Source organism: Salvelinus namaycush, chromosome 21 (genome assembly GCF_016432855.1).
Source record: "Salvelinus namaycush isolate Seneca chromosome 21, SaNama_1.0, whole genome shotgun sequence".
Taxonomy (NCBI): Eukaryota; Metazoa; Chordata; class Actinopteri; order Salmoniformes; family Salmonidae; genus Salvelinus; species Salvelinus namaycush.
In genome coordinates this window covers 45,268,630-45,293,448 of record NC_052327.1, presented here as the reverse complement: position 1 = coordinate 45,293,448, position 24,819 = coordinate 45,268,630, and the positions used below count along the sequence as shown (strand labels likewise).

Below are 24,819 nucleotides of genomic sequence, written 5' to 3'. Positions count from 1 at the left end.
GACAGAGTGATCTCCAACACTCACACCTGTGTTAACGAGAGAATCACTGACATGATGTCAGCTGGTCCTTTTGTGGCAGGGCTGAAATGCAGTGGAAATGTTTTTTTTGGGATTCAGTTCATTTGCAAGGCAAAGAGGGACTTTGCAATTAATTGCAATTCATCTGATCACTCTTCATAACATTCTGGAGTATATGCAAATTGCCATCATACAAACTGAGGCAGCATACTTTGTGAAAATGTATATTTGTGTCATTCTCAAAACTTTTGGCCACGACTGTAGAGCTAATGAAAAAGTGTTTCCCCCATTAGAGCCAAAATTTTAAAGACAATCAAAAATACTAAAACCATTTACAAGACTCTTAGATGAGTTGTGTTATTTTCCTTCAATGAAACCTCTAGTCATTCCTTCATTATGGAGTCACAGTAGTATCCAAGGTTCAGCTCAGCACCAATATATCATGCTGGAATATCAAGAGGATTTCCATGCAAAACACATTGTTCAGACTACATCAATAGCAGCCAGCTGTGAATGAGGTGGTTCAGTTATGGTTTCACATGAGCAGCATACTTTACTTCTGCCTGAACAGAACTGGAGGAGCAATGCTCCTGCCCCTAATGTATTTTACTTTTAATGCGTGTAAATGTGTTCATGTTCATCATGCTGCAAATAATGGCTTGTCAAACCTTTAATTTAAAGTGCACACAATGGGTAGGCTACAGTGTACACAGTTGTTCAATTTGGGCAACTACTAACAAAAATAAGGGTCTGTACGTGTTGACAAAAATAAGGGTCTGTACGAACATGGATGCTTTTAAATGGTATTGAATCTGCACTGCAGAGTAAAAATTACCTATACACTTTATGTTCTACATTTCCAAGCCTCCTACTTGAGCATTGAAAGACATCACTTAGTTTAAATTACTTTATTAACCTTAGAATTGGGTAAAACCTCAACCAGTACACAGTATACACTTCCTTCTCATGTGGTTAGGACGTTCCATAATAGAATCTTTGCTTTTGAGACATTCTTGCATTGCTTCAGCTCTCAACACGCTACAACGTAGCCTGGGTGCCAGTCACTTTCTACTCTCTTGTCAACTCCTTGTCACTCCAAACAATATGTTTGGCATGACAATTCCATAAGGAGTTGGCAAGAGAGCAGAAACAGACAGGCACCCAGGCTAGCTACAATACTCTGAAAATAACTATGCTATTTGGCAATTTTTAAGAATAGTTCTCAGTACAATGATAAAACAAAGTCTGTCTTCTGTTGGCAGGTGTACAACATTTTGGCTACAAGAAAGGCTTCAATAACATGCATTGATGACACTTAACAGGAATAATTTGCATTGAACTGTGTATTGTACTAAAATACATACAGTACGGTATCGGTGCCAATGCATGCAAAGAAACACCATTACTGGGAGTGTCTAGGATATGGCGCGATATGTTGAAAGTATAGAAATGATGCAGCTAATAGCCTGGTTTTCTGCATAAACCATATCAACTGTTTTGGGGCATACCACTTAACTTGGGCAAATCTGCACAGCATATACCGTTATTTTTCAACTGTCAGTAAGTTCGTTCAAAAGCCAAGCATATTCTTTAAAATTATATATTAGATTTTGCAATAGTCCTACAGTACATCTTACTGTAAAAAAAGTATGAGATATTGATATGGCTCACTTTAATACTTAATTCCACAGAAAGATGGCCAGTATACAAACAAGGATTACAAATGTCTCCAGTATCCAGCTGGCGTATTGCTCTGAAATAAATCCTCTCCCAATAGGTCTGTTAAAATGGATTGGCACCTTACAAAAACAGTTCACATGACATCAGACATGGTCTTGAATTTCTTTAAAATATAGATTTTTTATACCTCATCTAAAATACTAAAAGGAGTTCTGGTGCTTGCTCTGCGAGGGTTATAGGGGTTACGGTGGAGTCTGGAGTGTGTGCTAGTGGAGGACCCGGGTTGAAATCCGTTGAGCGTTTGCTTTAGCCTGCCTGGAGTGATAGATGGGCAGACTTTTCTATTCCCATTGTATTCCAACAGGCAAGCTCAAACAAGCACAGCTGAAGTATTTGAAATGATTTCAAATAGTATTTGAATCCTGGTCTGCTAGTGGAGAATGTTTCGTTCACAACGGCACTAGGGAACAGGGTCACATGGCGACGGTCAGCGTCACATGTTGGAATCGTCATCTGTTATGCTGGGGTTGGGTGAGTTGGAGAGCTCTTTGAAAAATTCATCGTCTTTCAGCATGCTCTGGAAACACAGGGACACAATGCATGAAATAATAAATTAATACTGGAGAATAAATGTAAGAACCTATATTTATGTCACAAATGCCTTACATATTTATACCGTGCCTTCAGAAAGTATTCATACCCCTAGACTTATTCCACAATTTAAAATTGATTTAATAGATGCCTTTCGCATTTATACACAATAATGACATTTTTTTTTTTAATGTTTGCAAATGTATTGAAAATGAAATATGCCTCGTCACAATTCTAGTTCCTTGGACTTCATGGTATAGTTTCTGCTTTGACAACAGTGGGACCTTTTCTAGATAGGCGTTTCTTTCTAAATCATGTCCAAACAACTAAATTGGCTCCAACCAAGTTCTAGTGACGACTCAAGGATGATCAAAAGACAACGGATGCACCGGAGCTCTAATTTGGAATGTCATAGCATAGGGGTGTGAATGAGATATCTTGATTTCATTTTCAACACATTTGCTAAAATAAAAACATGTTTTCACTTTGGCATTATGGGGTAGTGTGTGTAGATGAAAAAACATTTCCCCCCCAATTTTTAATTCAGGCTGTATTTTTTTTGGTAATACATCAAGTGGTATGAATACTTCCTGAAGGCACCGTAGCGCTTATACCCTAAATATTGTTATCCACAAACCATATCAACATAGCACAGCACATCAACATAGCACAGTTAAAACAGAAAAAAAGAAAAGATTCCTTTTTACCGTCAAGTTTTGGATGCCCTCGGAGAACGCTCCGATCTGCCTCACAGTTCCCTCTGAGTCCTCCATCTGCAATAACAGATATGGTTTGACACTCAACACCATTACTAAGAAGACCTGTCTGTGCAGCTGCTCTGAGTGAATATAGAAACTAGGCAGTGCTGCCATCTCCTGTCACTAGGCAGTGAACTCTCAAAAAGGTCTGTATGTAATACAGGCAGACTGGAAACATCGAGTAGAGAACAATCTAAAAGGTGGAGGTTGAATCTTAGTATTGATGAGATGACTTACTAATTACTTGGAGAACTTATTAAGTGTGTACTGAGCACCATGCAACCTTTACAGAGAAATGCTTTGCCAAAATGCATGGTCTGACAATGACCATAGGAGTTGGCAAGACAGCACAAACAGACTTAGGACCAGACTAAAGTTTACCTGCTCTAGCCGGTCAATGTCGTCCTCGTAGAGCTGAAGCTCATAGCCTTTCTGGAAGCTACGTCCCTTTGGCATCTCCACGTCCATGGGGCAGACATACTCCTCACTGTCATCCTGCCTCTTCTTCCTCAGGCTGCCGAAGCTCCCGAACGACATCTTCCTCGGCTGGTGGGAACAGATTATTTCTCAAATGATTATAAATTGAGACCACAGCTCATAACCAAAACCTGTGTCAAACACATGAAAACAATCTTACCACACCCAAACACACGTCTTCCCCTTCTCCATCACTCCTTACCCCTACCCAAAACCATGGTTGCATCCAAAATGCACCCTATTCCCTATATTGTGCATTACTTTTGACCCCTACCTTGACCTTGGCGGTGGCGGTGAGCAGGGTGTAGTCGGGATTCTCCAGACAATCCTGTTTGAGCCCCTGGGCCTCAGAGCCTACTAGCAGGTTGAAGTGGGTGGCCAGGTGCCTCCGCAGCAGGGTCTTGTTGGGGGGAATGTTCAGCAGCAGGGCCATAGTCTCCACGTTGAACCGTGGCTCCAGCACCTGGGGGAAGAGGGAACATTGTAAGATGTGAGCTAGGTTGAGACGCATTCCATTCTAAGATAAAACCCCATTGTCATTTCTATGTAGTCTCCAACTGGTTTTAGCCATTTAGTAATTTTTCAAAAACAACAAAAAACATTGGTCTTATTTAACCAAGACCACTGTGGGCCACATTAAACCTGATCACATGCTCTCTGATAATTCTCTCTCACCATGAGTCCCCCGTGAACGCCGCTGCCCCTCAGGTTGGGGGCGTACTCCGCCAGGTCCACTGATCTCAGCCACTCCATCACTCTGTGATTGGTCCACTGGGAGATCTCTGCCGGCGTGATGTTGTTCTGACCAATCAAAAGACAGAGAGAGAAAATAATGTGTTTATCAACCAACCAAATGATTGTGCGCCAATATTTGTTAAATATTTGTTTAGCTTGAAGAAGTGGAGAAGGAGTACACAACAAAAAGTGGATGGTACAGTAGCATTGACTAGTGTTCATGTATTCCTGGAACCAGGGTTGTCTTCATTAGGGCACACACCGGAAAACTATATAAAACATTTGCAACAGAAAGCAAAAATGTGCCCGTTTTCTTCTATTTGGGGCATAATGAAAACAACCAGTGGACCTACCTCGTCGGAGGGCCGTCGGCGCAGGCAGTTGGGCTCGTAGTTGTTGAGGCGCAGCACCTGAATGGCTCTCTTGATGCTGAGGTGGTGGAGCACACTGCCCACCTTCAGAGATAGCAGGTCATCCTGACAGAGGACACAGGAGCAAGAATGTTAAAAAGAGTGTCAGGTCAGATGGAAATAGTTAGCAGGAGGACTCCTACATTGAGTTAGTGAGGATTTTACCATTGCGAAAGAAAAAACTATTTCCCAGCAGGTAAGGTCTGACAATCTAATGAGATTATTTTTTGATTGTACTAATAGTATTGGTATATGGCTACTGTTTGTTTTTGCCGTCTTGTTTCAAGCCATTGTGTAGTCATTGCATCCACAGAGGGTGAGACAAGGCCTTCTCCAGTGTTACTAATCACACTCTGTAGTCCATGCTGTACAGTCTGTTCAGCTTAATGTGAACTGGCAGTGTGATCATTAGGCCTAGAGCCATACAGTATCTCAATCTGTGGCTCTGAATCTGATCAGGCCTATCCATGCATGGCCTGAAGACAGGAGTGTCAGTGTGTGCGTGTCTGTCCATCTCTTCGACACTCACTACTGTCATGTAGTGTAGCATGCGGCCGTCCACCCTCCCCTCATCAAACTGAGTCTTATACTGAGGCAGGCCAATGTCATCCAGCCACCCTATGGGAGGAGATGAGAGAGAGGGGGGGGGGGTCTGTCAACCTGCCAGTCAATTTCCACATTAGAAATCAAATAATCAAAACGTACATCTCGAGAGCACTTGAATCAAATTCAGAACTTGTTAATCGGATTACAATTAATTTGAAACGCCCACCATAGAATTGACAACATGAGATGTTAAGCATAGTAAAACCCCAGTATAAACCATGACTCCCATACTGGCAGTTCATCTACTCACTGGTCACCCAGTTGTAGTCCAGTTTGCCCTTGTTGTCATCCTCCTCAGAGCCCAGGGCCTGCAGGGCCAGCTGGAGCTTCTTCCTGTGCAGCGGGTGTTTAATGCCCAGCTCCTAAACACACACACACACACAGAGATAACAACCACCCAGAGCCACACCCCAGGACAGAGGATTTGTTCCATCCACTTTCTCCGGTCATAGAGTACAGTATTTTTGGCCACAGAGTATAAAGAGAGGCAGTGCCTAGGTTAACAATAAAGTGCTGAATGAATAATATTTTCATTTATGTGTAAAGTCACCCTTAGTGACCCATCCCTTACAGGATTATTTGAACCCATCCCTTACAGGATTATTTGAACCCATCCCTTACAGGATTATTTGAACCCATCCCCATCCCAGGTCCTTAACGTACAGTAGTTACCCGGGTAGCGTCAACCACAAACCTAATGGGGCGAATTGCCTCATAGGGGATCAATACAAATGACATCTGGCTGTACTGCGGAGTCCAAGTGTTTTTATTCATACAGGTTAGTCTCATTGAAATACAATCTCTCCTTCTCAGTGCTCACCCTCTCTAGGTCCTGCTGTGAGCCCTGCAGCAGAGTCTGTCCAGAAGAGATCCACACGCGGGCCATGTTCAGGTAGAGCCCCAGCCCCTGCTCCTGCAGCCAGTCACACACCTGCTCCTTGGACCAGCGGGCAAACGGGGTGTCCAGGTCACTACGAGCGAAAGAATGAGGACATGCTGTCTTAACGTGGGTCACCCGCTCATAAAGGAACACAGTATTGCCTTCTAACAATGACTTGACCATGGTAGGGCGCAAAACCGGACTAGTTTAGATTCAACTTCCTTTTCATCACATTGCCTGGTCCCAGATCTGGCTAGGCTCTCTATGCCTGTAGGAGTTGGCAAGAGATCACCAACAAATCTGGGACCAGGCTACATGATTGGATAAGAGTAGTGTAAGAGAAAGTCATTTCTAGCATTGTTTTTCCTCTGTGTATTTCAGCACACAGAAAGCTAAAGGAAAGCCAAGTGACGCACATGATGTTTCTCAGTGCTCAACGGGAGTGCACTGAGCACAAAAACTGGTTTCTCATTAAAGGTGAAATCACAGTGCACACTAACTTCTTGGGTAATCGCTGTAGGTCACGGGACCAGCCCAGTCTGGGACCTGCTGTGGCTCGGACTCCGCCTCTCTTGAACTCGACCGCCTCTGATAGGTTGTCATCCAGGTTGAACGTGGTGGACTGACTTCTCCTCAGCCTTTAAATACATAATTTAAATTCAAGTCTGGTCATGGTTGAAAGTTAAGCACTTATGACTCCAAACCATGGTTGCGGTGGGGTTACCATAGCTGAAAGCATATTATTTTTTTTTATTATAAAAGAATACACAAAACATGTTTCTCTTCCTTATATTGCAAGCTTAGTTTTTTGATTAGTCAAGACTTAAGAGTTTTAAATCAGATCAATATTAACCAGGGTTGTATTCATTAGGGCACACCGTAGCAAAATGTTTTGCAACAGAAAACAAAAAAAATAAGCATTTTGTATTGAACAAGTTCAAGTACTCCCTCCCCGTTTCAGTCAGTTTCCTTCTGTTTTGGTGCCTAATGAAAATGACCCAGGCACCCAAAACTCAATATTGATGTCTTACAGGACAGTGTCATTAAGAGTTCTGTACCAAACAAATGTAACACTTACTTTCCAAAGAGCCCCTTGATTCCCTTGGACTTCTTCTTGCACTCGGGGGATGTAGTGGAGGTCACACTGGTCAGTGTGTTGGTGCTGTCGCTGTTGGCTGACCTCTGGGGTAGACCGGCCAGGTCCAGATGGTCAGTGCCCTCCTCTCGCTCAGTCTCAGCTGTAGAAACAGGACATCAGCAATGACAACAGGGCATCAGCACCGCCATGTCACCATGGTGACAGCCATGGGGTGCATCCAAAATGGCATCCTTTTGGCTCTGGTCAAAAGTAGTGCAATATAAATCAGGTGTAGGATCTTAAATTGATCTTCCTGTTGTTGTAGGAAATGTTCTGCACAGCAGGAAATGCAAACTTGTAGGTTTAAAAAGGATTCTAAATGTGTAATTTTCACTTTAAAATGTTAGACTTGATTTGCCCCAAATAAAAATGTATCGACCCCTACAAAAATATCCATTCATTATAATCCACACAATTCACATTTACTGTTGCTGCAGGATTACTTTCTTGCTGTGAAAAACCGGTCAAAGATTCCTCACCTGTAGGGAATAGGATGGCATTTCAGATGCAGCCATGCACAGATATCTGCATCTCAGGGCCAGAGGCTGTGGCCCAGAAACACCCCGGCCAGCCACACAACTCCCAGACAGAGAAATCATAGGGATGGTATAACACTAATACCCAGACAATGCTACTCACTGTTTATTATCTATGCATAGTCACTTCACCCCCACCTACATGTACAAATTACCTCAACTAACCTGTACCCCCGCACACTGACTCGGTACCGGTACCCCCTGTATATAGCCTCGTTATTGTTATTTTATTGTGTTACTTTAGTTTATTTGGGAAATATTTTCTTAACTATTTCTTGAACTGCACTGTTGGTTAAGGGCTTGTAAGTAAGCATTTCACGGTAAGGTCTACACTTGTTGTATTCAGCACGTGACAAATAAAGTTTGATTTGAATCTGTTCTGTTAATGTCTCCATGCAATGGAGTGGAGACTCCTGAAGCACTAAAGAGTTATTTTATTTTAGTTGCAGTCAAAGACTAGTTGTGCACTGGTGTATAGACAAAACATGCATAGAATTCAAATGTCAATATTATACTTTTAGAGATATTGGAAGCATCCTAAATCTTGAACAGATTGTTTATTTATTGAACCTTTATTTAACTAGGCAAGTCAGTTAAGAACAAATTCTTATTTCACAATGACGGCCACTCCCTGGTCAAACCCTCCCCTAACCCGGACGACGCTGGGTCAATTGTGCATCACAACCGATCAGGGCCGGTTGTGATACAGCCCAGAATCGAACCAGGGTCTGTACTGACGCCTCTAGCATGGAGATGCAGTGCCTTAGACTGCTGCGCCATTCGGGAGCTAAAGAGTGTAATTCATGCACACACACATTCCTAAATGAGACTCACTAGGCCTCTGGTTACAGCATGCATGACCGCTTCACTGAACACAACTTGTACATGGGAGAGTGAGGTGGTCTAAGTTAGGAAACCACAACATAATCAGGATCTAACTATGTTATGTGGGTTTAAGAAAAAGGTTATTTGAATATTTGGAGTTGAATTTAGCTTTCAGGAATAGTGAACAGCATATCAACTGATAAGAGCCAAAACATCAGGAAGAACATAACATTCAAGTAAAGAAATGTACTTCATGAAGACTATCAGGGAACATCACTGCAGATGACATCTGGTTATAAAACCGGGATATGGTTTGTTGCGAGGGGCGTCTGAACAGAAATAGAAATGAGCATATACATGCAGTTTGCCGACACACAGAACAAAACATACAAAAAAGGCTCCGATCTTTGATGTTATCTAGCCATGTTGCAAAGCTGTTTGCCTCAGAACAATTGCTGGTAACATGGGTGTGGTTGCATGTGAGGATGTCTACTGTAGAATTATATACCAAAATAGCAGCAACGATAATGCCTTGCCATGGGCTAATGGTTGCCGGAGAGTAAGTAACCTCTTTTCAAATGTCTAATGTTTAGAGTGGAAATTCAAACCTTCTATGTGAGAACTCCCAAGTTATATCTACATGAGCATGCTTCATTAAGTCTTGAAATAACGAGGTCACCACCAAGACCTAGCATAAGACTTGGGTTAATCATTAAATATATATATATATATAAATTCCTACCCTTACATCTCTATCAACATGAGCCTGCTTATGAAATATGTAGAAGTCACCTTCAACTCATATTCCATATAGAGCGGTCACCGAAGAAAGAAAGAAATTGTCCATTTTTTAACTAAGTCTGGGGAGAATCATGATTTATGAAATTGAATTACAAAAGACAGTTCAGCTCACATAACATTTGTGAGTTAGGTGAAAGTAGAAATTCAACAGTTGGTTGAGAGGGTTTGGGAAGGAAGGGGACGGAGGGAATGTTATGAGGTCAAGGGTCATATCCAGTAGTGGTAATTCCCCCAGGGAGGCCATACTGCTGCCCTGCCTTGCCCTGAGGACATGATGGCTCCATTATACTGTACCTAGCATAGGCGCACTCGCACTCCGGCTGCGATCTTCACAATGTGTTACACAAAGCAGACATGACACGAGAGGAACAAGACAAAGGTCAAAGGTTACCGAAGGGAAAAAACAACAGGGGAGAGTCACAGTATAATGGTAGGAGGAGGAGACAGATAAGATACATATAACACAACTACAAAGCACACACAGTAGGCAAAATTTTCATAATTAGACCGGGAGAAGTTTCTGGGACTAGTCATTATGGTGTTCGTATGTATTTTAACTATGGGTGTGGTTTTGGGGAACATAATTTAAAAAAAAATAAACATTAAAAGCTGCATAGAAAAACCAAGCTCTTTGTTAAGAACCGCTCAGACTTCAGAATAAACCAAAAGGCTGTGCAGCGCTGTAATGGTAACATTCCCCAGCACGTCACATACGACACCGTTTCCACCATTTCTCTCACTTGCCTGTCTACCCCTCTAAGTTCCTTACTGTCTGAATTAAGTGGCAGAAACACCTAAAATATATATACACTATATATACAAAAGTATGTGGACATCCCTTCAAATGAGTGGATTTGGCTATTTCAGCCACACCCATTGCTGACAGGTGTATTAAATCGAGCACACAGCCATAAAATCTCCAGAGACAACCATTGGCAGTAGAATGGCCTTACTGAGGAGCTCAATGACTTTCAAATGTGGCACCGTCATAAGATGTCACCTTTCCAACAAGTCAGTTCGTCAAATGTCTGCCCTGCTAGAGCTGCCCCGGTCAACTGGAAGTGCTGTTATTGTGAAGTGAAAAGTGGTAGGCCACACAAGCTCACAGAACAAGACCCGTGAAACGCGTAAAAAACGTCTGTCCTTGGTTGCAACAATCACTACCGAGTTCCAAACTGCCTCTGGTAGCAATGTCAGCACAATAACTGTTCGTCGGGAGCTTCATGAAATGGGTTTCCATGGCCGAACAGCCGCACACAAGCCTAAGATCACCAGGCGCAATGGTGTAAAGCTTGCCGCCATTGGACTCCGGAGCAGTGGATACATTTTCTCTGGAGTGATGATTCACGCTTCACCATCTGGCAGTCCGACGGACGAATCTGGACTTTGAGGATGCCAGGAGAACGCTACCGGCACTAATGGATAGTGCCAACTGTAAAGTTTGGTGGAGGAGGAATAATGGTCTGGGGCTGTTTTTAATGGTTTTGGCTCCTTCGTTCCAGTGAAGGGAAATCTTAATGCTATAGCATACAATGACATTCTAGACGATTCTGTGCTACCAACTTTGTTGCAACAGTTTGGGGAAGGCCTTTTCCTGTTTCAGCATGACAATGCCCACGTGCACAAAGAGGTCCATACAGAAATTGTTTGTCGAGATCGGTGTGGAAGAACATGACTGGCCTGCACAGAGCCCTGACCTCAACTCCATCGAACGCCGACTGAATTGGAACAAAGACTGAGCCAGGCCTACTCGCCCAACATCAGTGCGCAACTTCAGTGCGCAACTTCACTAATGCTCTTGTGGCTAAATGGAAGCAAGTCCCCACAGCAATGTTCCAACATCTAGTGGAAAGCCTTATCAGAAGAGTAGAGGTTGTTATAGCAGCAAAGGGGGGACCAACTCCATATTAATGCCCATGACTTTGGAATGAGATGTTTGATGAGCAGATGTCCACATACCTTTGGCAATGAAGTGTATTTTTTTTTTAATAAAAAAAAGACTACCATCTCACAAATCTAATCATACCCAACATGAATTGGTCAAAATGCACAAGATACCACATCATACAAGTCAAAAGAGCCCAAAAGAAGCAGAGTTAGCAGGCAGAAACCAGTGAGTAGCAGTGTTTTACAGTATCTGGGCCTAATTCATAAAGCATCCCAGAGTATGAGTGCTAAACTAGGATCAGTTTGGCCTTTTAGATCTTATTAATGAATAAGATTATACAGACGGGGAGGATCTGATCCTAGATCAGCACTCGTAGTCTGATACGCTTTGTGAATATGGGATCTGTTACCACAAAGCTTCCACCTGAGACCCAGAGCCCATCCACCCACACCAGGCCCATCCATCCACCCTCTCTTACCCAGGTTAGGGGTGCTGGCTGTCCTCTTGCCTCCCTTGATCTTGAAGAAGCCCCGGCCGAAGGAGGAGCGAGCCTTCTTGTTACCGAAGCGGTCATCCTCCGTGGTCACGGGGTGAGACGAAGAGGGAGACTTGGGCAGGCTCTCGCTGATCTTACTGATCTCCTCCACAGCCTTATTCTGAACAGTAGCAGAAAAGAGCTGACATCAAATGTACATGTTGGTCATTTAGCAGAAGCTCTTATCCAGAGCAACTTACAATCAGTGCATTCAACTAAGGAAGGTAAAAACAAACACATGACAATCATTGAAAGTCAAATTATTCTTCAAAATAGCCACCATCTGCTAAATCAGTGCACACAACGCCAGAACCATGTCACATCACACACACGCAATAACAGATTGTTTTATATATGGGAAATTGGATTTGAAAATACCAGACAGTGCAGAGTTGGCTTAGTGTAAAGTCATACATTTCAATTGAATGTGATAAAAGGCAGTCAAATGCATGCAACGAAACCAAGGTGACACACACACGGATGGGAATAAACATTTTTATTTTGCTGTTCGAGAGTACTCAGATTTTACTTCAAGTACTCAAATGAATAAATATTTATTTATTTTATTTGTTACATGCAATGGAATTTCTCTCTTGCGCATTTATCAATATTATTTTTTATTTAACTAGGCAAGTCAGTTAAGAACAAATTCCTATTTTCAATGACGGCCTTTTTACCTTGTCAGCTCGGGGATTTGATCCTACAACCTTTCGGTAACTAGTCCAAAGCTCTAACCACTAGGCTACTTGCCGCCCCAACAGATCGGAACAACGCCTAATTTATCGTAACCATTACAGATAACACATCCTAATTGCCCCATATACTGTATATTCAGTCAATAAAAAAAGCAAGTGCCATTTAAGATTAATTTATTGAAACCGTAATATCAACTGGTTATATAACATTGTGGAACACAATCTTCCAAAAGGCAGTAACCTCAGTAGTGGAGATGAGCAGAGATGGGTGGGATGGTCTGAGGGAAACTGAGGGTTGGGATGTGGAATTGGAGACAAGTTGGAGAGGAGTTGCTGGGCGGGGGATAGAATGATGGTCAAAGATTAAAAGTATAAAAAATAAAACATAATAAAAAAGTTTGAATGATACTGAAAGGCAGTGTTTTTACAGCCAATGCCGGATTGCCTGAGGCTGATGCCGTGCAGGTGTTTGTACACACGCATACACACACACACACACACACACACACACACACACACACACACACACACACACACACACACACACACACACACACACACACACACACACAAATACACACATACACATGTAAATAGTGCCAGACATGCACTCAAACATATACAGTTGGCCTTGCTGTTATGATTTTATTTGTCCTTTGTTTATTTGCATTGTTTACTGTTTTGTCTTTTTCTCTCTTTAGTTCATTTTCTTGGTTGTTGGTGCATTGGGGGTGGGGAATGGAATTATTTTTATTTTTTCTTGGGGGGGGCGACGACTGTGGGAGGGATCTCGGATGGTTGAGGGGTAGCTCTTGGGGAACTGTGGGGGGGAATCTTGGAGGATTCAGGTCCCCGTTTTTGGCCTTGTGGGAGATCTGTCGATGTGCCCTTGAGCAGGGTGTTGAACCTGGATGCTTCTGTGTGTCACTCTGAATGGGAGTCTGTTGGATGACTGGTATGATGTAGTTGTTGAGCGTCTTCACTGCAAGTATATTGTATGTTTTGGATATTCAATCAAATAAAATGAAATAAATGAAGTCGTGGTGATAGCTTGTAGAAGCCTATCGCTGTACAATGGCAAAACCTTGTTTTGTTAATTTAGCAGACAAGACGCTCTTATTTCCAGTCAAGACACCCATTTTATGTTTGGGGAGTAGGCATATGCTTAATGATTCTAATGAAAATACGCTCTGTCTTGATCAAACTAATGTTATTGCATATTTTCAGTGTGGATCCTGTCCATGTTTAGGTGGGTAATAACCTAGGCCAGGGGTATTTAACACTTATCCTACAAGGTCCAGAGCCTGCTGGTTTTCTGTTCTACCCGATAATTAATTGCAAGCACCTGGTGTCCCAGGTCTAAATCAGTCCCTGATTAGAGTGGAACAATAAAACAATGCAGTGAAACTGGCTTTGAGGTCCAGAAATGAGTTTGAGGGGCCTAGGCTAACCAATTCTAAATAACACTAGCAGTTTGCAAAGTAGCTTAAGCAGAAAATAGACAGGACAAATTTATTCCATAACTGCAGCTCGTTTTGGAACACATATTTCCTACTTCAATCAACCAGTCCATTTTGAATGTGTGATAAAAGTCATTTGGCAAGGAATGTAGCGTGTGTATCCCATCATTTAGATATACGTTTTTATAGGCATTTACACAGTCTCCAAAACATTAGCAACACCTGCTCTTTCCCTGACAGACTGACCAGGTGAAAGCTATGATCCCTTATTGAGGTCACATGTTAAATCCACTTCAATCAGTGTAGATGAAGGGGAGGCGACAGGTTAAAGAAGGATTTTTAAGCCTTGAGACATGGATTGTGTACGTGTGCCATTCAGAGGGTGAATGGGCAAGACAAGATTGAAGTGCCTTTGAATGGGGTATGGCAGTTGGTGCCAGGTGCACCGGTTTGATTGTGTCAAGAACTGCAACGCTGCTGGGTTTTTCATGCTCAACATTTCCCCATGTGTATCAAGAAGGACATCCAGCCAACTTGACACAACTGTGGGAAGCATTGGAGGCAAAATGTGGATGTGGAATGCTTTGAACCCCTTTATAGAGTCTATGCCCCGACGAATTGAGGCTGTTCTGAGGGCAAAAAGGGGGGGGCACTCAATATTATGTTTGTATACTCAGTGTGTTTCTATAGGCCTAAAAGGAGCTTGTATGCACAGTCAGCAAGCGTGTATGGAGGGAGAGGTCGGAACGGATGGGAAAGGGAATTTAGGTAAAAGAACGGTGTGATGCTTGGCTTGGTTTCTTTTTTGTTGTGCCCCGCAAATGCACATGTACAAAATGGAACACGAGGGTCAAAGAAAATTTCACTTGCCACAAATCACATTCCACCAAATAGTTTTTACAGTATTTGAAAAAAATGTGAGCTCTCGTTAAAGATCCAGCTTTGTCATCCGTTCCAGTACACATGTCCATCCCTACACACACACTCATAAACATTAGCCTTACTGAGGATGCTAACCTTCAGGAGGCTTTCTAACAAGACGGAAGAGACAAAAAGGAAGAGAATATAAAGAATGATAAAGAGAGGATGAGCAAAAAAGTGTCTGACTGAAATTTGGAAAGAAGACCAGAGAGAAAAGACTCTCCTCTGTTGGCTTTTCATCCATCACCAATGTAATCTGGCACAGATGATGAGATGGAGTGTTAGTGGTGAAATTCACTGAGGACTTTAGAATTCATCAGAAATCTCTTTACCTTTTCGCTGTTGCTGACATACAAGTTGTCCTGACTCCCTGAATTGGGGCTATCCAGGGTCCTGAAATGACAAAGTTCATCACAGTGAACATTAACAACATCTGGCCAACATATGTACTGAACCGCTGACCTTTGGGAGGAAGGAATTCTGACAGAAGCTTGAAGCGTAAATCGACAGGATATGACATGCAGCTTCACACCATAGACATACTCACTGTGGAGTATCACATGAAAGGGGGGCCTCCTGTGACTCTTCCTGGCCCCCTGCCTCGCTGCAGGGGATAAACAGACAAGTGTTGGGATGCTAACCCGATGCTAACATGGACAAGATGCGAGCAGTCTGCTGCACGCTATACTGTATACTGGCTGTGGTCAAACCTGGGTGTGGAGGCTATAAATACTTGTCCAAGGAAGCCATTTTACTCATTCAAGCTGATTTATACACCCTTGTGAGACACATTGGACCTTGTGGTGTCGACATGTCATCGATTATTCCGCATTTGTCATGCTAAGGGCGAGATGAGATAGCTCGCCTAGATATTGACCTTTTCCAAGGCCGGTCTCATTTCAGGAAGTAGGTCTACATCATAGCAAAAACAAACGTTTACTAAAGTAAGAATTGGAGAAATTCAGGTAGGTCCGTTCCTGTTTGGTTCCTAGCGAAAACACCCCAGCACTGGACAGACACCAATGTTGTTCTGGAAGAAATTTGGAAATTGTCCCACAGGTTTAGACAAAGCCTGTTGTTTTGAGGATTATAGAGCATTATTATCTCTAGTTCAGCTCACCTCTCTGGTTCAGGTTGGTCCAGCTCTGGACCACTTTTTGGATCGCATGCTGACTGGACTGAAGGGCTGAGTGTGGGCGAAGACACTTCAGTAGCTCCATAGTGCATCTCCAGCTTCGCAATGAAGCAGAGGACCAAACGGGAAAGAACATTTAGTAAAGTACAACTGCCAAAAATGCCAGAGTTGACCTTTCTCGTGTCAGTGTTGTCACAATTTAGTAGATTAAGGGTAACGAGCAGTAAAGATGGTGCTTGTCATAATTCAAAACAGACAACCATCCAAAGTGTCATTGCAAAGTGATATTGAATGTTATCATCCTAATTTGACGAAGTGACAGTGACTCAACACCTCGTTCAATAATGTGTAACTGGCTGTTTTCTTGGTTGGAGGACATCTGAAGGCTTTGAGGTTTTCTGAGGATGAAACATTCATTCATAGAAATATAATCTGTTCTGTGATCAGATGGCCAGAAATATAATCTGTTCTGTGATCAGATGGCCTTGACCCGTTCTAGTCAATATATTTCTATGCATGAAGCTAAGTAGTTATGACATGTCATCTTGTACCTCGTCTGGGCTTTTCCCTGCTACTTCCTCGTCTCCGGCTAGAGCGTGCCTTTCCAACTCCATGGCAACCAGGGGGGTTGTCGTTGACATCACGGAGAGGGAGCTGTCGCTGTTACTCTCTTCACTCTCGCCGTCTTGGGTTTTCTCTGGAATGGAATATGAAAGTTATTTTTATCAGGCAGATATTTATGTAGCCCAGAGAGAGAGAGTTCAGAGTTGGCCATTCTATTGGAGCCCACTGCCAGATATTTGAGGCTTTGACGTTCAAATTCTTAAAATATTTACCTCAAGAACATTTCTATCTGCTCTTACAAATCACTGCTAACATTAAACTGCATCTGACTGATCATTCACAAGGTCACTCAGCATTGTTTGTAGTTACTTCTTTGATCCTGAACAAACAAACTACAGTATGATAAGAGTGTTTCTCACCTAGAAAAAGAACATGATAATAGCACATTGTTTTAGAGAGAGAACATGGTTTCTCAAACCTTTCTTCCCTTGCATTGAACTCCTGTCCTGGACCTTTTTGTAGCGCAGCAGCGACTGCCTCAACTCCTCAATTTTACGATCCTACAGGTGCAGAGGAGTCACAAAGATCAAACTTGACAAAACTAACCATCTAAGAATCATGAGATGGAGGGCGGTGGGGTCAACTGTAGTTTACAGTACCTTCTCCTCATTGGCTGCCATCAGTGATTCCACTGCTTTTTTCATTCTCTGCACTTCCACATCTGAAGGGTAAAGAAATGGATTTTTGCCAGAGAATATACTGCTGGGTCAACTCTGGGCAAAGGTATGTCTGGGGTCCTCTGACTAACTCAACCATAGTGATCTATGGTACAACAGTACATCTATTTAGAGAGTTGTCAATATATATTAGTATCCAACAGTACCATCTAAACAGTCAGGGAGACCTCCTGAGGGACATTTTGACTCCCTATCCATGTAGTCTAACTACTTTCTAGCCTCACAGTGAAATAAGCACCACATCTAACAGTTGAGGGAACCTTGAGGTGAAGGATTTGGACTTGGTGGGTAAAACTATGTCAATGCGCTTTTCTATAGCTGTCACAAAGACATGAAGATGACAAGGATGATGGACTGCCGATGAGGGTTAGCAGACAGCACGCTGGGTGTTGATGGAGAGAGCAAGTGGTGAGAGGAGAGAAGGGTAAGGAAAGGGTGAGGAGGAGAGGTCTGTGGTAAAAGGAGGTGTTGGTTAAAGGAGAAAGCAGGAAGATGGGAGCACAGGCTGAACAGTGAGCGAGCGGGCATCTATACCATAACAGATGAGAGGAAGGGACGTTTTTACATGTAGACGGTCTATCATCGTATATATTTATAAATCCCTAGGGCAGTCTTAAAGGCACAATCCATAAATTCGATTTACATTGTAATCAATATGTTGTGTAGAGAGCTTTTGGGACCGTTGCAATCACAATACCAAAGAAGAGCAGGTGAATAAATTTGAACAACATATTTCTTGTTGTTGTGTATAGGTTGCGTTTTACACGTTTAAACTTCATCTAGTTGCCATGGAGGACAGAGAACTAACAGATTGCACCTTTAAGATACTTCCATTAAGTCAACTAACTTTACCATTCTTACAGTACATAAAGGCAAAAACCTTTCTGCAATACAAACCACTGATATCATCTTTTCATTCACTTATTTGAGTTCTAAAATATCGGTGGCTGAACTGATAAAGTTATTTCACAGAGTATATACACTGTATTAAATAGCTTTCCAATGGGTTATGGACAAGCAAAGTTCAGATGGGCCATTCATGCCCATACATGCAAACAGGGGACAGATGTGCAAGAGCAAATAATAATAAATACAAGCATTGATAAAACGCATAACCTTACATTTCTCTTTCAGCCTCAATTTAAGAGTTTCATCTGGGTGAGAGACTAAACAGGACACAGAATTACTGGCTTCAGTTTCTGAAGACTTCAGTTTCATCACGACTTCTATCAAGACTGTATTCTTTTAAATCATGTTGATTGGTTACAAAATATGACAAACTGCAATTTCAGAGACATAATATATTATAAGCATAATAATAAGACAAATGCTCATACATGCTTATGAAACATTATAATGCATTATACCGGTCTGCTTTCAGTAAAGTGTTACCAAAATGTTATCTTTGCTTAATGGAACTGGTACATGTGTCTTACAAGGTGGGTTTCCCGGACACAGATTTAGCCGAGTCCAATGGAAAATCTCCATTGGGCAGACTTTTTAGTGTAGAACTAGGCCTAACCTGTGTCCGGACACCGGCCCATTGAGTAAAGACACAGACAGAAAGTCAACTGCGGCCCATGATCTCACCTCTGTCTCCACTGTCCATTCCAACCGGTGTGATGCCTCTGAACCCAGTCTCGTCGTGTAACCTCCTCAGCTCTCCGTCCCTTCCCTCCAGATGCCTCCTCAGCATTGCCAGCTCCTCCTGCTCAACACACAACAGTTAGTCAGCGACATCCTCACAAAAAACACTGGTTGCATTCCAGGCCACCTACACTGCAGACGTACTGCAGCATTGCATCAACAAATGGTTGTGTGCCACGTCATCGACTGCGCAGTCAATCAAGAGAATGGTCGTGTTCCCCTGCTTTGACGTTGCATTGCATCAAACAATGGTTGTGTGCCATGTCATCGACTGTGCCGTCAGTCACCAGATTGCTATAACATATGTGGTTAGCTGATATAAAATACCTATCCAGGGGTTGTAAATTCTGGCATGCATCAGCAACACCTGGGCAGAGGAACGCACCCAATAACTATGGTGTGGTTAACCGATATGTTAACCACTTATCCAGGTGTTGTGAGATCTGGCAGGCTTCTGCAATGTAGTCAGCCAGGAACATGGCCACTGACTTAACGCCCCCTCTCCCACCACCATCCTTACCAAACACCCACCATCACAAACAAACCACAACACAAACATTCAGATGCTGACTTGACAGGCAGAGACAATGATACACACACACCCAGAACAGGTGTGACTAAGGGAGGAGGTGGGGATTTGGGGGTCAGTGCGGGGGTCTGGGGTGGTTGATGTCTCATCAAGTGTTGGAGGAGCCATTTTACATGGCAGTGTCATAATAGCCTTGCCGCAGGCCTGTTTGTGCCGTCTTGCCAAATCCATTGACCACAGGTGTTGGCAAAACAACACAAACAGATCTGGGACCAGGCTAGTGTCAAAATGTCATGGGATAGAACATTGAGCATGAATTATTTCAAAACTAAACAGAGAAAGTACATTTCATCCATAAGAAAGAGGGAGGGAGGAAAAAACAGACTTCTAAAAGAGGTCACAAAAGCCCAAAATGAAGACATACCTGTGGTTTACATTAAATATGCTATATGCTTAAATTAGTGTCTTGTGGATGTCGCCTAAAGGAAGTGGTGTATTTCAGGATATGTTTAAATTTGTATGTATAAGTGCTTAGCTTTCTGCACCGGCACCAAAAAAAGCACATCAATTTAACCATTTGGATCATTCGATTGTTTTCTATGATAAGTCAGTTGAGTTCTGCTAACACACCTTTAATCTTGGCTAGAAATATGTAAAAACAAAAAAAACTGAACACCACACAAAAACAAGGCCAAAAGCCCATATCAGATGGCAACAAGCAGAAACCCTGGGAAAAGCCAACCTTCAGGGCCTGCAGTTTGTTTTCCTTCCTCTGTTTCTCATACTGTATCTGGCCCACTTTGATTTTCAGGCTAGAAAGCTTGGCCATTAATGACTAGTAGCGGTGGAGAAAGTGGTAAGCCAAGGAAAGAGAGAGAAAAAGACAGATGTTATATAAAAGAAAAGACAGCAAAAGGGGGAGGAGAAGGGGATACTCAAGATTTGAAAAATAGTAAAAGAAAGAAGAGGATATATGTGTAAAGAAGAAATAGGCTATTGGGAAAAGTTCTCCTTCTGGAGGTAGATTTCTTTTCGCAGAATGAATCATTCATGCTTACATATTGCAGTGTAGGTAGGCCTACTCCACAGGACCACATGATAACTCACCTTAGTGGATTTCAGTTTCTTCTCATACTGTAGTCTTTCACTCTCCATCTCGGTCACTCTGTACCTCAGTTCATTCATCTCCAGAACCATGTCCTGATAGGGGAGAGAAAGACCGCATTACCCACAGTGTACTGGGGAAGGAGGGAAGCTGCATACAACATGCTTGTTCAATCAGAGAATTTCTCAAAGTTAAAAGGAGTCCTAGAACAGTCACCTCGATGGCTTGATAAACCATATAGTAAGATTGCTTGTTCCTCATGCGCTACTTAAGATACGTCAAAACTTGGCCAGGGTTTTCATTTTATCAAAATAAATATTTTGAACCCTGAAGAAGGCAGCTTAGCTGTCGGCTTATTAGACTTATCACATCGAAGCGATTCGAGTGTGCAGGTTTGCTTTTTCTTATCAAAAGAAGCCTATACAGAGAATTTTCTCCCACATACTCCAAGGCCAACTACTGATCCCCACGGAGACCTTATCAAGTGATGAGGGACTACTTTCCAGGGACAGTAGAAATCCCAGAGCTGTTCTGCTTTGCTCCGAACTGCCGTGCAAACAAGATATGAACAACCTTTTTGGTCTTTGTTGGCAACCATACAACCAGAGGTAAGCCAAATCTTCACATTTCCCCATTATCAAAACCCTAATGCCAGACATTTATGTGTAAGAGCAACTCATGCATATCTTCAAACAAGGCACAATTCCAGTGCCCCTGGCCATGGTAACTGGCATTCTCTTGGCAGTGAACAATCTCTTCACTTGCCCCAACACACTGCGGCTTTGAACACATGATGACATAAGCCTCCCCTCCCCACACAGTTTTCAGGCAGCAAGAAAGGGTGTGTGTGTGTGTGTGTGTGTGTGTGTGTGTGTGTGTGTGTGTGTGAGTGAAAGAGCGAGAGGGAGAGAGAAATACTGCAAGAAGAATTAATCCTAAAGCAGAGGCCTCCCATTCCATACCTCATTGTCGCTGAAGTCAAAGTGCAGTCTGTCCTTCTCAAATGAGTTCAGCTTCAGGTTGGACACCTCAGCCAGCAGGTCCTGTTTCTGAGTCTCTAGAGCCGTTCTGCACAGGAGTTCCTGCGAAACCACAAAACACAGACTAAATATAGACAACACACACACGCACAGAGCTTGCCTTGCTTGCTTGGTTTTGCTGATCAGCAGTGGTGACAATAATATAACTTCAACAGAGCCCCATGTTCAGGGGCCGTTCTCCTCCAAACTGACCTGTTGCAGCATCTCCTCAGTGGCGTTCAGTTTCTCCCGGTGCTCATCCAAACACATGTCCAAGTCCCTTATCTTCTCCCCCTGCGCCTCCACCTGGTCTGTCAACACACTCACCTGCACAGGAACACATGGGTAAGACTAAGTTGCTCTTATACCTGTGTAGTAATACAGTAATTACAATATTAACATAAACATTATTATGGTGCATAGTAATGGAGTTGAGTTACGACACCAAGTTCATTAAAGCCTGGTCCCAGATATGTGTATGTGCTGTATAGCCAATTCCTCAAATTTTATTGGTCACATACACATGGTTAGCAGATGTTAATGTGAGTGTCGTGAAAAGCTTGTGCTTCTAGTTATGACCGTGCAGTAATAACTAACAAGTAATCTAACAACTTAACTTCCGGCGCCGACAAAGATGGCCGCCTCCTTCGCGTTCCTAGGAAACTACGCAGTATTTTGTTTTTTTACGTGCTATTTCTTACATTGGTACCCCAGGTAATCTTAGGTTTTATTACATACAGTCAGGAGGAAGTACTGAATATAAGAGCAACGTCAACTCACTATCATTACGACCAGGAATTCGACTTTCCCGAAGTGGATCCTCTGTTTTGCCCACCACCCAGGACAATGCATCGGAACCCAGCCGGCGAACCAAAACAACGTCGCCGTAAAAGGGGCAGACGAAGCGGTCTTCTGGTCAGGCTCCGGAGACGGGCACATCGCGCACCACTCCCGAGCATACTACTCGCCAATGTCCAGTCTCTTGACAACAAGGTTGATGAAATACGAGCAAGGGTAGCGTTCCAGAGAGACATAAGAGACTAACGTTCTTTGCTTCACGGAAACACGGCTCACTCGAGACACGCTATCGGAGTCGGTACAGCCAGCTGGTTTCTTCTCCATCGCGCCGACAGAAACAAGCATCTTTCTGGTAAGAAGAGGGGCAGGGGGGTATGCCTTATGATTAACGAGACGTGGTGTGATCATAACAACATACAGGAACTCAAGTCATTCTGTTCACCTGCCTTAGAATTCCTCACAATCAAATGTCGACCGCATTATCTACCAAGAGAATTCTCTTCGATTATAATCACAGCCGCATATATTCCCCCCCCCCAAGCAGACACATCGATGGCCCTGAACAAACTTTAATTGACTCTACGTAAACTGGAAACCACATATCCTGAGGCTGCATTCATTGTAGCTGGTGATTTTAACAAGCCTAATCTGAAAACAAGACTCCCTAAATTCTATCAGCATATCGATTGTGCTACCAGGGCTGGTAAAACCCTAGATCATTGTTATTCTAACTTCCGCGTCGCATATAAGGCCCTCCCCCGCCCTCCTTTTGGAAAAGCTGACCACGACTCCATTTTGTTGCTTCCAGCCTATAGACGGAGAATAAAACAGGAAGCTCCCGCGCTCAGGTCTGTTCAACGCTGGTCCGACCAATCTGATTCCACGCTTCAAGACTGCTTTGATCACGTGGATTGGGATATGTTCCGCATTGCGTCCAACAACAACATTGACGAATACGCTGAGTCGGTGAGCGAGTTCATTAGAAAGTGCATCGGTGACAGAATACCCACAGCAACGATTAAAACATTCCCAAACCAGAAACCGTGGATTGATGGCAGCATTCGCGCGAAACTGAAAGCGCAAACCACTGCTTTTAACCAGGGCAAGGTGACCGGAAACATGACCGAATACAAACAGTGTAGCTATTCCCTCCGTAAGGCAATCAAACAAGCTTAGCGTCAGTATAGAGACAAAGTAGAGTCGCAATTCAACGGCTCATACACAAGAGGTATTTGGCAGGGTCTACAGTCAATCACGGATTACAAAAAGAAAACCAGCCCCGTCGCGGACCAGGATGTCTTGCTCCCAGACAGACTAAACAACTTCTTTGCTCGCTTTGAGGGCAATACAATGCCACTGACACGGCCCGCTACCAAAACCTGCGGATTCTCCTTCACTGCAGCCGACGTGAGTAAAACATTTAAACGTGTTAACCCTCGCAAGGCTGCCGGCCCAGACGGCATCCACAGCCGCGTCCTCAGAGCATGCGCAGACCAGCTGGCTGGTGTGTTTACGGACATATTCAATCAATCCTTATCCCAGTCTGCTGTTCCCACATGCTTCAAGAGGGCTACCATTGTTCCTGTTCCCAAGAAAGCTAATGAGGCTAAACGACTACCATCCTGTAGCACTGACTTCGGTCATCATCAAGTGCTTTGAGAGACTAGTCAAGGACCATATCACCTCCACCCTACTTGACACCCTAGACCCACTCCAATTTGCTTACCGCCCCAATAGGTCCACAGACAACGCAATTGCAACCACACTGCTCTAACCCATCTGGACAAGAGGAATACCTATGTGAGAATGCTGTTCATCGACTACAGCTCAGCATTTAACACCATAGTACCCTCCAAACTCGTCATCAAGCTCGAGACCATGGGTCTCGACCCCACCCTGTGCAACTGGGTACTGGACTTCCTGACGGGCCACCCACAGGTGGGGAGGGTAGGTAACATCTCCACCCCGCTGAACCTCAACACTGGGGCCCCACAAGGGTACGTTCTGAGCCCTCTCCTGTACTCTCTGTTCACCCACGACTGCTTGGGCAGTGGCTCGGGTGGTTGTTGTCCTTGATGATCTTTATGGCCTTCCTGTGACATCGGGTGGTGTAGGTGTCCTGGAGGGCAGGTAGTTTGCCCCGCAGTGATGCGTTGTGCAGACCTCACTACCCTCTGGAGAGCCTTACGGTTGTGGGCGGAGCAGTTGCCGTACCAGGCGGTGATGCAGCCCGACAGGATGCTCTCGATTGTGCATCTGTAGAAGTTTGTGAGTGCTTTTGGTGACAAGCCGAATTTCTTCAGCCTCCTGAGGTTGAAGAGAAGCTGCTGC

General features: G+C 43.4%; 1 protein-coding gene across 4 annotated transcripts in view; it reads right to left on the bottom strand.

The window, feature by feature from the left end:
• Nucleotides 1-266: 266 nt before the first annotated feature.
• ppfibp1b (PPFIA binding protein 1b) overlaps nt 267-24,819 on the bottom strand; it is a 57,754-nt gene continuing 33,201 nt past the window's right edge. The window contains exons 5-26 of one of the 4 annotated variants that reach the window (XM_039017765.1): nt 21,904-22,017; nt 21,634-21,753; nt 20,674-20,766; nt 18,981-19,098; nt 17,313-17,374; nt 17,132-17,213; nt 16,641-16,786; nt 16,075-16,187; nt 15,502-15,558; nt 15,287-15,347; nt 11,822-12,020; nt 7,234-7,393; nt 6,656-6,793; nt 6,096-6,246; nt 5,526-5,637; nt 5,199-5,287; nt 4,613-4,735; nt 4,200-4,325; nt 3,799-3,987; nt 3,429-3,593; nt 2,997-3,062; nt 267-2,275 (exon numbers count right to left, since the gene is read on the bottom strand). In XM_039017765.1, the coding sequence (XP_038873693.1) occupies nt 2,192-2,275; nt 2,997-3,062; nt 3,429-3,593; nt 3,799-3,987; nt 4,200-4,325; nt 4,613-4,735; nt 5,199-5,287; nt 5,526-5,637; nt 6,096-6,246; nt 6,656-6,793; nt 7,234-7,393; nt 11,822-12,020; nt 15,287-15,347; nt 15,502-15,558; nt 16,075-16,187; nt 16,641-16,786; nt 17,132-17,213; nt 17,313-17,374; nt 18,981-19,098; nt 20,674-20,766; nt 21,634-21,753; nt 21,904-22,017 (2,568 nt within the window). In that variant the 3' untranslated portion in view covers nt 267-2,191. The remainder of the gene's footprint in view (nt 2,276-2,996; nt 3,063-3,428; nt 3,594-3,798; nt 3,988-4,199; nt 4,326-4,612; nt 4,736-5,198; nt 5,288-5,525; nt 5,638-6,095; nt 6,247-6,655; nt 6,794-7,233; nt 7,394-11,821; nt 12,021-15,286; nt 15,348-15,501; nt 15,559-16,074; nt 16,188-16,640; nt 16,787-17,131; nt 17,214-17,312; nt 17,375-18,980; nt 19,099-20,673; nt 20,767-21,633; nt 21,754-21,903; nt 22,018-24,819) is intronic. The other 3 variants (XM_039017766.1, XM_039017767.1, XM_039017769.1) reach the window with 3 other exon arrangements.